Source organism: Nyctereutes procyonoides, unplaced genomic scaffold (genome assembly GCF_905146905.1).
Source record: "Nyctereutes procyonoides isolate TBG_1078 unplaced genomic scaffold, NYPRO_anot_genome, whole genome shotgun sequence".
Lineage (NCBI taxonomy): Eukaryota > Metazoa > Chordata > Mammalia > Carnivora > Canidae > Nyctereutes > Nyctereutes procyonoides.
The window spans coordinates 39,020,066-39,035,846 of record NW_026575049.1 but is presented as its reverse complement, the minus strand read 5'-3'; the positions used below and the strand labels follow the sequence as shown (position 1 = coordinate 39,035,846).

The following is a 15,781-nucleotide window of genomic DNA, read 5'->3' as shown; positions in this document are numbered from 1 at the left end:
GTAATTTTTTTTTAATTTATGATAGTCACAGAGAGAGAGAGAGAGGCAGAGGGAGAAACAGGCTCCATGCACCGGGAGCCCGACGTGGGATTCGATCCCGGGTCTCCAGGATCGCACCCTGGGCCAAATGCAGGCGCCAAACTGCTGCACCATCCAGGGATCCCAACATTTGTAATTTTTTTTAAAGCAAATTTAACTCACTATATGCCATGTTTTAAGAGCTTTCATGTGTATTAGCTCATTTAACTATATATGTACATATATTTATTTACCTGCAATCTAGATCCAGTAGCTACTCCTATGTACCAGGTACTATGGCAGAAGCTGCTGGGGATCCTGAAATGAGAAAGACACAGCTCCCCCTCAAACAGCTTAATTTAGTGCAGTGCTTTATAAAGTATGGTCAGTAATCAACAGTATCAACATCAGCTCAGAACCTGCAAATGCAAATTCCCATGTCCCTACTCCAAACTTCCTAAATCAGAAACTGTGGGGTGGGGCCCAGCAAAGTTTTTCATAAGTTCTCCATGTGACTCTAATACTCGATTTTGAGAACCCCTGATTTAGTGTAATATGTGGAAGAAATACCGACCCACCTAATCAGACACTAAGGCAAAAAAAAAAAAAATAACATGCTCTAGAAGTTTGGTCATAGGAAAGCTCAGTTAGGAAGTGCCTGAGAATTTGGAAAGCTTTTTGCTCCTATTAATTCAGTGCATTATTGGTCTTATACTGTGTGCAAGGCCCTGCACTGGGTGCCGAGAAACCAAAGACTAAACACTGTTTCAAGGAGCTCATGAAGGGGTGATCTATGGGATGAGTAGTTGAAGTCTCTGAATGCATCTTTATTATGATCTGATTATGAAAGGAATAAGAAAGGACAATAAAAATATCACCATTAATTACTATGGTGGTACTAAAAGTAGTTATTTGGAACTCAAAGCTGAACAGTGGTTCCAAATACAAAAATATTTGAACAAGTATCTTAAATATCATGCTACCAATAAGAAGAATCAACACTTAAAGTTTTTGGTACGTATTTCATTCGTGATTCATTCATTCAACATTTATTGAGTACTTACTAAATGTAAGCATCGTGTGTGCTACAGACCAGGTGGGAGAGTCAAAAGGAATGTACGGACCCCGTCCTACAGGAACTCACAACCCTGTGAGGTAATGATGCCAGGCATGGCAGTGTTTGTTGGTACACCTCAGTTTGTTTTTGTCAACGATAGACACCAAATAAAAATGTTAAAGAATGAAACCTCATGATCTTAAAAATTGTGGGTTACTATAGAATGCTCACAGAGAACAGCGTAGCAGGAATGAACTTCTGTCTACAAACTGAAATGTGTTAACAAAAAGAATTTTTTCTATAACTGAGAAAAAGTTATTTCTCTGTTATGAGTTATTTCTTTTTCAAGCCTCCACCCAGCTGCAGTGACAATAATCTCACCAATGGAAGCCCCGTCTCTTCCCCAGGGCTGTATTAATTAGGTCGGGGAATTTCTGAAGAGCCAAGATGGGAAGCAGGAGATTCAGGTCCTAGCATCACTGGTCCCCCACAAGGGTTTGGAGATGTTCCTTGTCCACTCTGGTGTTTGGTGTTCTGTCTCATGGTTTTGGTGCTGAGAGGCCTGGTTCTTTCAATCAAGGTGACAGCCTGGCTTGAGGGTCGGGGAATGTCTGTCTTCCTTGCCCTGTGATGGGGACAGAATCTCTGTGAGATGTGAGATATATTTGAAACATCACCTCAGAATTTGTTAGAAATGCAAATTCTCCCCCAATCCAACTTCCTACACCAGGACTCTGATTAAAGCCAATCACCTGACCACAAATTCTCTGAGCCTCCACTCTCCCAGGCTCTGTCCAGGATGGAGCAGGGGCAGGCTTTACCAAATAGTCTCTCCTTTGCGGAGTATTACAATCTCATTCTACTGCCTCTTCTCTGAATCTTGATGTCTTTTTCCTGCCCCAGGGAACGCTCCATCTACAGATTTTTGGTTCAGAGGCAACTGGAAATATCTTAATGGATTTAGTTTTAAAGCAGAGGAGTACTTCTGGGAAATTAAGAAAACTAGACAGGGCTTACCTGTCACAAAACATTTTTGCTGATAAAAAGCTTGGGGCTTTAGGTGAGGTGATTGGTCTAGAAAACCACAAGGAAAAAGATCAGACAGCAAGGATGTATAATCATACTTTCAGAGTCTTAAACTCATTTTTCCCCACCCACACCACCATCCTGCCACTTGCCTCCTTTGATGACAGTCAGGAGGCTGTCACTGACTACCTGTCACTATCTCCAGGTAGTGGCAACAGAGGAGACACTTTACAAACTCTAGTTCCAACCTCACAACACTGTGGGATGGCCCTACAATGTCCACTTCACAACTGAGCACACTGCAGTGGGGAGACATGAAATATTTGTGCTAGGTGAGTGCTGGAGCCACCCAAAGCCTGCGCTTTCTGCACTTCTCTAGGCTGCCTCATAATTATAGTTGAATGCTTTCTAAAAACCAGCTACCGGTTAATAAGCATCTGCTCTGTGCCAAGCAAGTTATATAATCTGTACTCCTTTGATAATTCTTCACAGATGTTAGCACAGCATTTTTTTCCGATAAGATTGAGGCTGAGGGACTCAAGGTCTTGTTTTGCAGCCGGTCTAGTTTTCAAGCCCAGGCTTCTTCCAAGAGAACTGCTTTTACCATTAAAACAACGTGCCTTCCGGCAAAGGAAATGAGAATACTAATTTCACTATTGTTATGAAAATGTAATCAGACTCTAGATATAAAATACTACCATCCTAATACCATGAAGTTAATACACTTAACCCCAGATCAGAACATCCAAATACCTGCCTCGGCTAGGCTCTAAAACTCTGTCCTAGTTCGGGCAAGTCATTCAAATGTCCTTCAGGTCAACCTCCTCAACACTAAAACGAAAGAAGTGGCCTAACTTAAGTTTCTGCCCAGCTCTGAAATTCAATTTCTAGATAAAGTGTCGTCTACATAAATGATGAAGAAAAATTGCAAAAACACCCCTCAGCTTTCCTTTATCTTTCTGATTTGGCATCTCACTTATTTTCCACTTTTTTTTTTTCAAGGTTTATCTTTTAGCATCCTCAGAGTCATTCCTGTGCCTTAAAGCAATAATTTCCCATAAAATGATACATCATAGAAGATGCAAACAGCACTTAGAACACTTCCGCAAGTTTTAGATGTGCTTAATGTTTTGGGATGTTATCTGCCTTGCACAAAAGATGAAAAACAAGTAGAAGAGACTTCTTGGGGAATTACCAGGGATTGGATCACCACTGTTTCACCGGCGGTTTTATTATTATTTTCACACGTGAGCAAGTTTGTTAGGAGTATTACTTCAGAGAATTCTTGAGCACCTACGATGTGCGGAGCCATGGGCTTACAAGGAATTAAGGTATCTGGTCTTACATCATCCTACTGAAAAAGGTTTAAGAGAAGTAGGTTGAAAAAGAACCAAAACAACGGCAGCCACGAGCGACGCCATATTTAGGTCAACGGACTCCCGGCCGCCCCGCCGCTTTCCCGCGAGACTGTTTTTAGGAATCCCTTTGGCCTCTGCCATTGGACGTCACAGGAAGCGCGACCAACCGTGGCCCCACGCTCCGGGAACTTCGTTTTTCCCGTCCCTTCTTGCAAGACGTCAAACGCCAGTCATTTCCTCTGCAGAAGTCCCTTCCACTTCTTTCGGCCCCGGGAGTCTCCCCTCCGCCAGATCTCTCCCAGCACCCCTGCAAGCCACCACAGGCGGAGCGGGGCGCGCGGCGCACCCGGGATGACGTCACATGCAAGGCCCCGAGCGTTACGTCACTTCCGGGACGCTTCCTTCGTGGAGCCTTGTGGGTAGCCGGCCGGGGTCTCCTGGCGACGACGATGGCGGGGGATGTGGGCGGTCGCAGCTGCACGGATTCGGAGCTGCTGCTGCACCCGGAGCTGCTGTCTCAGGAGTTTCTTCTCCTCACCCTGGAGCAGGTCGGGTGCGCAGGTCGGGGTGGGCCTGTTTGGGAGCGGGGTCCGGACTTGAGCCGGCCCGGGTAACCCTCGGGGGGAGCGGACACGCCCGCCGCCGGCGCCTCTCCCGCCCCGTGTGTGTCACTGACTACTCCACGCGGACTGACCGGGTCTCCTCACACCCCGGTCCGGGAAGACACGTGCTTGGAATATCAGGAATTCCTCGGAAGGAGGACTTACCTTTTTGGGTCTTTGATGGCTCCGACGGAGGAACCGTAGGCGACCCCTGCGGCCCCCAGCGGGGGCTGAGGGGGGAATCGAAGTAGAAATGAAGGGCGGTGGTCAGGGCCTGTCAGGGCTGGAATCGCCCTTTGTTCATCTCTCACCTCGTTAAAGACGAAACTCAGCCTCGGAGAAGTGAAGCGACTTATTTCAAAGGTCGCTACGTGGTGCAGGCAGGAGAACTCGGGACCCCTGGCTCCCAGGGCAGCATTTCTTCTTTTCGAGCTAATATAATACGGCCTCAGATAAGTCAACAAAAAATAGGACCAGAAAAGTGATGAATATGGTTTAAAGTGGTAGAGAATTGCTGAAAGTTCCTCTGTGGCTTGAAATACCACGTTTTGTTGCTTTCCCTGTTTGCCCCTCAGTACTCAGATTTCCTCAAGCCCTGTTGAGTGTGTTTATTGACGGGACTTAACCTTTCAAACACGGTTCTCACGCTTTTTAGGTGCATCCCCCCCCCCCCCCTCCGGCCAGGGCCTGTTAGAACACGGATTACCGGGCTCCAGCCCCACAGTGTCGGATTCGGGAGGTCCGGGGTGTGTCCTAAGAGTGGACATTTTCAGCAAGTTCCTGCTGTTAGCCTGGGGCCCGTAGCTTGAGCACCTCCCCTGGAGCAGTGCTGCCCAAACTAAGGTGCCAGGGAATCCTCTGGGAATGTTATCCAAGGCAGTCTCCTGGGTTTTTCCGTATCTCTGAGTGAGTAGAGGGTGAAAACTGATAGCAAAGGGTAGTCAGGTATAAGAGAGAAAAGTAATATTTGTGCTTTTAAATATTGAAGAAAAAAGTAATCGGGGTAAGGTTATCAGAGGACACAGATTGGGCTTGTTTTGCCATTTATACTGAACACAAATGTTCCCAGGCCTTTCTGAATTGCAGATGAAGAATAAGTGTATCCTCATTTTTTCTTCCTAAATCCAAACTCTCTATCCATAACTACTCCTTTTCCTTTTGCCACATTTTCCATGATGTTGAGAGGAAATTGAAAAGTGAGGGAGAATGAGGCAGTTTAGATGGGTGGTTGGACAGTGACTGGAAGCTACTTGAAAGGACTGGTGACAACATGATGCACTGTTACCAAAACAGGCATCAGTAAGGGGACTGCAGTGTCCATCTGTAGGGCCACTTGGAATCTTGGTCGTTGACTCCAATTTAAGAAGCATTTTTAGGGAGACATAGGAAACAAAATACAGGGTGAGACCTGCAGCCCACTACTTTGATCATGATAGTAACACACTGTGTAACTCAGAGTGTAGTGATTGTTGTCAGCGGGCGGGGCGGGGTGGGGGGGGTGCGGTGTTGATTTCTCCAGGCAGTCTCCCATCTTCAGTTTACTTCATAGACTAAGACGATGCTACTGTAAATGGTCTCCATGCCTGGTATGCTGACTGACCTGTGGTGGACTGCAGTCCTTGTCACACTGGGATCATGTGACCATTGTCTTTTAAGATGAGGCTGAGCCTAATATTTGCAGAGCATAACTATAATACTTACAGTATACTCTGTGGATCTGCATAGATCCTGGAGACCTGGGATCAAGCCCCACGTCAGGCTCCCTGCGTGGAGCCTGCTCCTCCCGCTCCCTGTGTCTGTCTCTCTCTCTCTGTGTGTCTCTCATGAATAAATAAAATCTTAAAAAAAAAAAAGTACCTGTATGACTTAAATAACAGGCTTAAATAACAAATTCTATAATTATAGTGATTATGTAATAATTGTAAAATTATAAATTATGACTTGTGTTACATTAAACTTTACGTATTATAATCTTGTGTTATAAATCCTAAGTAAATAAGTTACACAGCTTAAATTTTATGATGGTAAATAAATTGCAAATTACATCATTATTAAACTTCATGAAGTTTGTTACTTAAGCAGAAATGTTCTACCCTGTTAGGTAGGTAGTAATTACCATGAAGAATGTTATTTTGAAATTACTTTTGTTTTCTTTTCCACAGAAGAACATAGCTGTCGAAAATGACGTAAGAATAAACAAAGACAATCTCACTGATCTTTATGTTCAGCACGCAATACCGTTGCCTCAGAGAGAGTTGCCAAAGAATAGATGGGGAAAAATGATGGAAAAGAAAAGAGAGCAACATGAGATGAAAAACGAGACTAGAAGGTACTTCTTAGCGGTTCTGGTCTTTATCTTACATGACTTAACAACTTCGCTTTTCTTTTTTTTTTTTTTTCCTCCAGGTAAACTTAGGTAAGAAACATTTGTTTACTCAATAACTATTAAGCACTAGGCACTGTGCTTATAGCATGAGTGAAACTGACAGAATTCCCTGCTCTTATTTTAATTGGGAGAAACAATTTAAAAAATTAGGTAGAACATATGCTGTGTTACATAGTGACAAGTGCTAAGGAGAAAAGTAAAATGGAGAGAGAGTACCGTTTTAGGTACAGTGGCCAGGAGCAACCTCACTGATAAATGACATGTCAGGAGAGAAACCTGTAGAAGGTAGAGTGCAAGCTAGCATTCGAAACAGACTATGAGAGTCTGGGTCAGGAGTGTGCCCATCATAAACCAAGAACAATAAAGAGGCCATCAAGGCTAAAGTAGAGAGAATCAAGGGGAGAGTAAAGAGGCTTATTGGAGGTAAGTAGGGGAGCTTGTTGGTTAGATCGTGTAAAGCTTTGTAAGTTGTAAGAACTTTGGCTTTGCTCTGAGATAAGAAGCCATTGAAGGATTTTGAGCAGAGTGATGACACCATCTGATATGCATTTTCACAGCATCACTCTGGCTGCTGTACTGAGAAGTGATTTAAGATGTGGGGAGGGGAACAGGGAAATCAGTCAGGAGGCTATACTGTGATCCAGGCAATGGATATGGTAACTTCATAGATGGTGACTTCGACTGAAGTCGTGAACTTCATAAGAAGTGGTTGGAGTCTTGGATGTATTTTGGAGGTAGAGCCAAGATTTGCTGAGTTGTGAGAAAAAAGTGGAGTCAAATAAGATTTTAAGGTCTTTGAATAATACAGAAATGAAGGAGCTGTGGTATTGCTTCAAGGACACTGAAATTTTTAAATTTCAAGAAGTTTTTCATAAAACCACAAGCAAATGAATTTTCTTTTTAAAAGAAGGTTACAGGGCAGCGCGGGTGGCTCAGCGGTTTAGCGCTGCCTTCAGCCCAGGGCGTGATCCTGGAGACCCGGGATCGAGTCCTGCGTCAGGCTCCCTGTATGGAGCCTGCTTCTCCCTCTGCCTGTGTCTCTGCCTCTCTCTCTGTGTGTCTCTCAGGAATAAATAAATAAAATCTTAAAAAAAAAAAAAAATAAAAGGTTACACTTCTTTGATAGTGATAGTTTAATGAGGACAAAATGAGTTATTTCTTTTCCTATGTCTATTTTATCACAAGTGGGTGCTATGGATTAATTACTGAATTCATTTTTAGAGCTTTCTCTTTGTAAGGTACTGTCATCGGCAGTGATTGTGGGAGAAGGTGGAATGAGGGCTGAGGGTGAAGGAGAATGCTAGCTCTGAGTTGATGAGGGGTGTTAATCTCTAGTTACAAAGAGTCATTATTGATAGAGTATTCTCCAAGTATGTGAAAACAGTTGAAGAATATAACATGTGTGCTCTTAGTTTTTTGGAAAAGGAATAGTCTTTCTTTTGATCAGGAACACATTCAATTCAGGTTGAGTTTCATTTTAGCTTGATGGTTATATGTTGGTACAGGCTAAATATTAGTGTTAGCTTTTGTAAATCTATAGATTAGGCCAAATATATCTTCAATTTACTTTTGTTGAGTCATTTTTTTGGGAAAAGATTTATTTATTTCAGAGAGCATGAGTAAGTGGGAGGAGGAGAGGGAGAGAGAGGGAGAGAATCCTGAAGCAGACCCTGTGCTGAGTGCAGAGCCCAGAGCCCACTATAGGGCTCTGTCCCAGGATCCTGAGATCATGACCTGAGCCGAAATCATGAGTTGGCGCCAGGCACCTCTTATTTTTGTTGATTCTTAATAAGAAAGTATTTTTTTCTTGATCTGCACATTCAGGCATATTGTCCTAAGCAAAGCTTTCAATACTGTTACTTCAAATGATGATCCCTTTAAGCCCCTCAATGTCCTTTTGGAAGGGATTGTGACTTTGTAAAAAAGTTACAGATTTGACTCTTGAATCATCAGAACATTAAAGCTGGAAGGATCTAAGAGATCCAGGTATTGTTGAATTGCTTATTTTTCTGTGGAGGAAATGAGCTCCAGTAAATTGTTGTGATGTTCCTCAGGTCACACAGAGCTAGGCCCAGATCAGCAGTGCAGTGCTTCTCAAACTTCAGCATGCCTCTGGGATCTTCAGTTGAACTCTCACAAGCTGATGAGCCCTCTGTTTCCATTCTCCAGCAGCAGTGGATTTGCAGGAAACTTACTTTGAGTTCTCTATGTAGGAACTCAAACAGATGATTCATTGGTGACCTAAGAATTAGTGAATTTAGCCAATCACCTGGAATCTGGTTAAAATTCAGATTCAGATCAGTACAGGTTAAGGCCCCAGATTCTGCATTTCTTAACAGGCTCCCAAGGTGATGCTTATGCTCTTGGTCCATCCACCACACTTTGAGTAGCAAGGTGGAAGTGTTCTTCCTAATAACTAGCTGCTTAAGTTCTTTTACATGTTTAATTAAAAGGGTTTTTTTCCCCATAAATTTGTTTTCACTTGAGATATAGTGGATAATGGACAAATGAATGCTTTTATTACTTAATCTTTATCATTCAGAGTGGAAATTAGGTTTTCAGAAGCTAAACATGAAGATTTGCCAAATTTTAAAATCAAAATTACACATAGTTATAATTTAGAAAGTGTCTTGGCTTTAGAAACCTTTGATAAATAGAATGTTCTCACTGTAGACAGCTACTGAGGTACTCTTGCTGTAATTTTATAGTTCATTATTGTTTTTAAATAATAATTATTACATAGTCAAGATAATCCTATCAATTAGGTAGGGTAGGGTGATTTTTAAAACTGAATTTTTTTTTTTTTTAATTACCAGGGAATCTTCTTTTAAGTTCTAGGGTGAAGTGGTTGGTTGATGTTTTAAAAATACCTGTATCTTGTGTGTACATTACAGCTAACTTATGTTTCTTGTCAATAAATATTGTAAACTTTCAAGCATTAGAAAATTGATCATTTCATTTAGGGTGATAATAGAAAACTTCATTCCCAGGGGTCCTACTTAAAATAGATTAGTCTTACCAATAAATATTTTTGGTCGTTGTTTTAGCTTTGAGTTCCTGCAAACTGGTTTGCCATTGCAGATGGTATTTTTCAAGAATATGTCTCTTTGATTTCAGGACTAGCACTGTAGATGGGTTAAGGAAAAGACCTCTTATTGTGTTTGATGGAAGTTCAACAAGTACAAGCATCAAAGTGAGAAAGACAGAGAATGGAGATAATGACCGACTCAGGCCTCCTCCTCAGGCAAGCTTTACCAGTAATGCCTTTCGAAAATTGTCAAATTCCTCTTCAAATGTTTCACCCCTAATTCTGTCTTCCAATTTGCCTATGAACAATAAAATGGAACACAATAATAATGACACTAAACAGAACCATGACTTAACGCATAGGAAAAGTCCTTTGGGTCCTATGAAGTCCCCACCTTTGTCCCCTGTTGGAGCTACTCCCGTGAAGTTAAAGCGAGTGGCCCCTAAAGAAGAAGCTGAGGCTGTGGTAAGTGTGGGGCGGCTTCTGTGCTATTAAGAGCGGGATGAAGGTTCTAAGTGCGTGGGCCTCCTGTAGCCAGGGTGGGCGGGGCAGGCCGGGCAAGCCAGGCCATAGGCAGTTCTTGAACTCTGAAATGGTCTGACTCTTCCATGTCCTTTCTCATGTTGACTCCTGAAATCCTAAAATCCATGAAGATAAGCTAATGCTTTTTCAAGTCTACTCAATTTATTTCTGTTTAAAATGTATAAAGCAAAGAAAAATAAATAAATAAAATGTATAAAGCAAGTCTGTTAGGCACTTTTCCTAGATTTTTTTCATTTCAATCCTTTAACCATTTTGGAACTAAAAGAGAAATATATTCCTTTATTAGTAGAGCTCAAAATGTTAAGTGATTTGTCCAAAGTCACATATTAAGTAGCATTTGAGAGCTTGTCGTTCAGTGTGTCTGTTTTGCACTTAACTTAAAACCACACTACAGTGTTCAGGATTTATAGTGCCCCCCCCCCCCTTTTCCTCAAATGTACGTATCCTTAGAGGGATATAGGAAGTTTAGGGGAATCCACTGTGTTGGTCTGTATTTTAATTAAGCATTTGGATGCTTCGATTTCATATACTGGCAAATTTGGTACAGATTGGTAATATATTATTTTAGAGTTTAATTTATGAGATGGTATACACACACACTTGATTCTTCCCTAGGCTCCTCAGAAAATTATTTCTAAACATCCAGCAGTTTTACAGGTTTTATTTCTTGTCTTAGTCTATTTGTCTTAGTCTATTTAGACTGCTATAACAAAAAAATAATACTGACTAGATGACTTACACAACAGACATGTATTTCTCACAGTTTTGGAGGCTGGGAAGTCCAGAATCAAGGTGCTGGCAGGTTCAGTGTCCGATGAGGGCCCATGTCCTGGTTCACAGTTGGCTGTTTCCCACTGTTTTTTTCATGTAGCAGAAGGGCAAGTAAGCTGTCTGAGGTCTCTTTTAAGGGCCCACTCATGAGAGTGCCTCCTTTGTGTCTTAAGCACCTGCCAGAGGCCCTTCCCCTTAATTCTAGAATACATGTTGGGAATTAGGTTTCAACATAAGAATTTTGAGGGCACCTACACATTCAGACACACACATTTGTCTTTATTATCCTCTTTGAATTGTGTGTCAAAGGGGTGAAAACTCAGAGTAGGTCAAACATTCTAAAATAGTAGTAGAAAGAAGATAACTAGTGTAAATATGACCAGTTGTTAGTTCTTACATTAGTTCATTGCTTCAGCCATCCTGTGACATAGCACAGTTCTTTTTCTTGTTGAACAGATGAGGAAATAGAAATTCACTTTAAATTTTTTGAAGATTTTATTTATTGATTTAGGTGCGCGCACACGCACACATGTATGTTTGTATGAAAGAGTGAGCACAAGGGTGGGGGGAAAAGGGAGAGGGAGAAGCAGACTCCCCGCTGAGCAGGGAGCCTCATGTGGGGTTTGATCCCAGGACTCCGAGATCATGACCTGAGCCGAAGGCAGACACTCTACCAACTGAGCCACCCAGGCACCCCAGAAGCTCAGTTTAAATGAACTTGTCCAGGGTTCAGGAGTAAGTGGCCAGGCTGCAGAATATAGGCCTGTTTGACCTCAGTGCATGAACTTCTAAAGACACCGAGCTGCCTACTTATTTCAGTTACTTTTGTGGGAAAAACAAGGAGGGTGTCAGATAAGAATGAGAAGGACAGAAAAAAAAAAAAGTAGGAAAAAGAACTTAGACCTCAAATAATAATAATAAAGAGTTAGTCTCAAGGATCTTTTTCTCTTAAAATACATCTTTCTACTCAGAAAAAATTTACTCTTTCAGAGATGTGATTTTATTTTATCTCTAAATTTACTAGTATTAAGATCTTGGACTGTGAGATTTTGAGGAAGGCAGTGGAGTAGGCAGGGAGGAGGAAGCAAGTCTGGAGCCGTCAGTGGTTTTCAATTCTGAATACATTTTAGGATTACCTGGAAGAGCTTCCACAAAACCCAGACAGAAGTCAGAGCCTCATCCCTGCCACCTTCTGTGGATTCTGACTTAATTGGTTCTGGGATAAGGCCCAGGTCTGGGCATGTTTGTAAGTACTGTGGGTGATCCTAATATGCAAATGTTTGAGAACCACAGCTGAAAAAAAATGGGTGGCAAGGGAGACTTGCTTTTTTTCCTTAATCTCCTAATGATCTTCTCCCACCAGATGGCAGCAGTGATATACCATTTGTATATTAGTAATAAACTGGTGGTTTTAAGTGCTCATTTCAAGCTATCCTCTGGCATTTCTGCAGATTTAAACTGATTTCTATTTATGTCTTTTCAGAATAACCTGAAGCCTCCAGAAGCAAAGAGGAAGATACAGCATGTTACATGGCCCTGAAGGAAAGTTTCCAAAAATGTAAATATAACTAACTGTAGTTTTTCAAGCAAGTTCACGTATATTCACAGTATTTACAGAGATCCTGATTATTGTGGAATTTTCTTAAGAGGTTTAAAATTAGGTTGGAAAAGTCTTCCTTTCTCCTTCCTTTTTTTTTTTTTTTCCTTCTTAAAATTTTTGCCTTTTGTGCCCTGTTAGGAAAGAATTTCTTTTTAAACAGATGGCTTAGTGTAAGTCATTTATATTGATCCTAGTCAGTCATTAGCTGCAAGTCTGATATAAAGCATCTGATGAATTTTAGGAATTATTTTCATTACTCTGTTTCAGTGTTTGGGGAAATTTGAGATTTTGTTTAAATTCAAAATATTTTAGAAGTTCACAATTTTTATTTCTTTTCCCTAGCAAAAGAATTTAACAGTTTATCCCAATATTTTAGTAAATACTGCCAAACTCCTCCTCAAGGTTCACCAAGAAAAGCATATTTGTAGTGCTGCCAATAAACTATTCAGAATATACAGATGAAATTGCTGTTCTTAAGTGCTTACATTACTCTTTCCCATAAACATCAAAAGAGAACTCAGTGCTTGCTGCTGCTCCTTCCCTTGAAGTCATAACAGAATTGGTCTGTTAGGAGTTGACTGGTTAGTCTCAGAGCTGGTCCACCCTTTAGATGTCCTTGTCATGCAGCAGTCCTCACTATTATCATGAGCAGTCTGTGATCTCTGGGAGCTCAGGTGTCACTCCTTCTTGGGAGCTTCATCCTTTCAAAAAGATCTTAAAAGAAACTTTAAGATCTTCAGGTGACATAGTCCTATTCAATGTGGTACCTGATGGCAGAAGGTTTAGAGAATAAGGGGGGGGGGGGGGGGATGAAATTCCAGCACTTCAGAGAGTCCAGGAGGGATAGTGCTGAGGCTGGAAGCTTAATATGACCTGGTGTAAACAGAAGAGAAGATGGCAAAGCCAGAAGTCACCACAAAGTGACAGTGTAGGAGGCGAGTATCAGCCGGACAGGGCTCCCTGCTGGGCTAACGGGCAGCTTCCCACAGGGCTGTCACACGCACATTATCCACTGAGGTTTTGTGTTCGTGTTAAAGCAGTGTTACCATCCCAATTGTATGATGGAAATCCATGGGAACATAGGGTATACCTTATACCCATGCATTCCTCTGTCCACTTTTTTGCCTTGTATTTCTAAGCAAGTACAGAGGATAGATACTTCATACTTTTCTCCTTATATGACTGATCTTCAAATTGGGGGTTCACCTTTTCATTAACTTTTTACAGCAGTCTCATTCTTCTTTTGGTTTGTTAAAACAAGTATTTTAGTTCAGCTATTAAATAGCCTTAGAAAAAATTCATTCAGCCTGGCAGGTAAGTACTGTACTAAAACTAGAACCCTACAGTTTCTAGCCATTCTGCCTATATCCAGACTATAAATCTGTACAGATAAGACAAAATTGAATACAGTATGTGTTGCATAAGCTATTGACGTTATGGCAAAGTAGTGAATACATAGTTATCTGCAGGGCTGATACCTGTAATACTGTTGAAGGACAGCTGTCACCTTCTACATTACTGTATGTTAGAGGAGATTTTCAAAGTACAGATTTTAGGGTAGAATGACAAATTATATTTGATAATTCAGTTGTCCCTTCTGCTTCCACCTGCATTTCTCTCTTAGTTAGGAGAGAGTTAGCCATTTGACAGTTTTAAGTCAATGGAAACTTTCTAGTTACTCAATAAAATTAAGTTTTAATTTGTATATTTAACTTACAGAGTAGGTTGGTAATAACAGCTGAACTGTGTAACATTGTTGCTTCAAATTGAAGTTTATATTATGAACATTCAGAATCAATGCTCATATAGAAGCATATTATTGAGCTATTTTGAGTTTGAAATGTGGAGAAGTGCTAAACCATGTACTGTGTATTACATAATAGCAACATCTTAGAGCACTGTGCCTTCTCAAGGTGTATAGATATAGCTTGTCTTGAAATGTCTTCCTCCAAGCACTGAAGCCTACCGAAAGATGGGAATCTGAAGCACGTCGGGAATCTTAGGTTTTGAAGGGTTGCTTTGGTGTCCTTTAAAGTTTAGGACTTGATTTGAATGGCAAACAACTTTGGAATACCCTTGACTCACTTACATGGGTTAGTATTGTTTCTATTGATTTCATATTTCAACAGAGCCACCCTTTTATTATTATTATTATTATTGGGGTAGGCAAATGAATGGTTGAGTCAGTGACTGGCTTCTGAGGTGTAGTTACAGGCACTTTACCACTTCCTGCCATTGGCAGGTGGTCCTGTTGTTTTCTTCCCCTTCTTCTTTGTCCGGTTTTCCTTTTTCTTACTCTCCTTTCCCATTTTAACTCTTTGCTTCCATTTTCCATCCTCCTTTCTGCAGACCCTAAGCGTCAGGCTTAGGTTTGCATCTCATAATGCTTGGCCCTATGCATTCATTGAGGAGTGAAGATAGGATGACCCCCAGTCCTGTATTTGAGGGATCATAGACTGCTGCGTGAATTCTGGAAATCTCAAGCCCCTGCAGCACCAAGGGCCCTAAATTGCTTCCCAGTGGCTGTAAAGGCAGTACAGTTTACCAAAATAGCTTTATTAATCTAGACAGCTACCAGGCACTTTGGAAAGTTGTTCAACTACTACTATGAGGCCATAATATTTTTGCTAGTATTGAAATTCTTCAGAATTGTAATTATTATTTGAAATAATATTTTGGTTGACTTAAGTTTTGAGAGAGGATTCTAAAACTGGTGTAGAGACTCATTGAATAGCAATGACCTTTTTAAAAACTTACATTAAGTAAAACTGCCAGTAGATTAAATCATATGTATGTAAGAGCTTCCTCTATTTACTACTGTGCCACTTCAGTAATTTTTAGAGGCTACAAAATGGTCAAAATGTTTTTAAGTGTGCTCTTTTATTAAAATGCTTGTGCAGGTTTTGTAATTCAGTACAGAAAGTTTAACCTTGTAATGTACATTTTTGTATGTAAAAGGTCTTTTAAGTAGCTTTATCCTTATTTAATAAACGGAATAAAATTACTGAGTAGGTCTGTCATTCATAAAAAAATAAAGTGGAAAAACATTCTGTAATGACTTGATCTCTTTTTATTTGAACAAACTATATGGTGGGAAAGTGTCATGCTTTATAGTAAAACCTTCTGTACCAGGATTGATTGGGATCAGGCTTGATGCCAGTTGTCCGGCCACATCTCAGGGTGCCCCTTTGAAGTGGTGGTGGACCAGAGTGGCCCAGTATTTGGGATATCCTGATGCCACAGGGACTGACACGCTGACTGACTGCCACTATGCTTTGATGCATGGAAACAAGTCCCTCAAACTTTATCCCGAGTAAGCTTTCCTATAAACTGGAACATACCAGAGGATCAGTTAAAGGATTATTTATTCATATCTGAGCTGGTCCTTAAAA

At 41.0% G+C, this 15,781-nt stretch overlaps 1 protein-coding gene and 1 long non-coding RNA gene across 3 annotated transcripts; one reads left to right on the top strand and one right to left on the bottom strand.

Moving 5' to 3' along the window:
* Window positions 1-1,026: 1,026 nt before the first annotated feature.
* On the bottom strand, window positions 1,027-3,537 carry LOC129512014 (uncharacterized). Its single transcript, XR_008664957.1, has 2 exons — window positions 3,297-3,537; window positions 1,027-1,700 (listed from the first exon to the last, which is right to left on the bottom strand). It is a non-coding gene; the product is annotated as an uncharacterized LOC129512014 (long non-coding RNA).
* A 214-nt stretch (window positions 3,538-3,751) lies between these two features.
* CUNH2orf49 (chromosome unknown C2orf49 homolog) lies at window positions 3,752-15,394 on the top strand. 2 transcript variants are annotated; one of them, XM_055329237.1, is made up of 5 exons: window positions 3,754-4,007; window positions 6,224-6,390; window positions 9,565-9,691; window positions 9,818-9,940; window positions 12,273-15,394. In XM_055329237.1, exons 1-5 carry the CDS (start codon window positions 3,909-3,911, stop codon window positions 12,327-12,329), a joined length of 573 nt encoding a protein of 190 aa, XP_055185212.1. In that variant the 5' UTR covers window positions 3,754-3,908; the 3' UTR covers window positions 12,330-15,394. The 2 variants fall into 2 exon arrangements, with proteins under 2 accessions (XP_055185211.1, XP_055185212.1); XM_055329236.1 differs by having other exon boundaries at window positions 3,752-4,007; window positions 9,565-9,940.
* The last annotated feature ends 387 nt before the right edge of the window (window positions 15,395-15,781 follow it).

Excerpts from the sequence above, each read along its gene's own strand:
- CUNH2orf49 (XM_055329236.1), top strand. The coding sequence starts at position 3,909 with ATGGCGGGGGATGTGGGCGGTCGCAGCTGCACGGATTCGGAGCTGCTG. Across the intron at positions 6,391-9,564 it reads ATGAAAAACGAGACTAGAAG|GACTAGCACTGTAGATGGGT; the intron begins GTACTTCTTAGC and ends CTTTGATTTCAG. Across the intron at positions 9,941-12,272 it reads AAGAAGAAGCTGAGGCTGTG|AATAACCTGAAGCCTCCAGA; the intron begins GTAAGTGTGGGG and ends ATGTCTTTTCAG.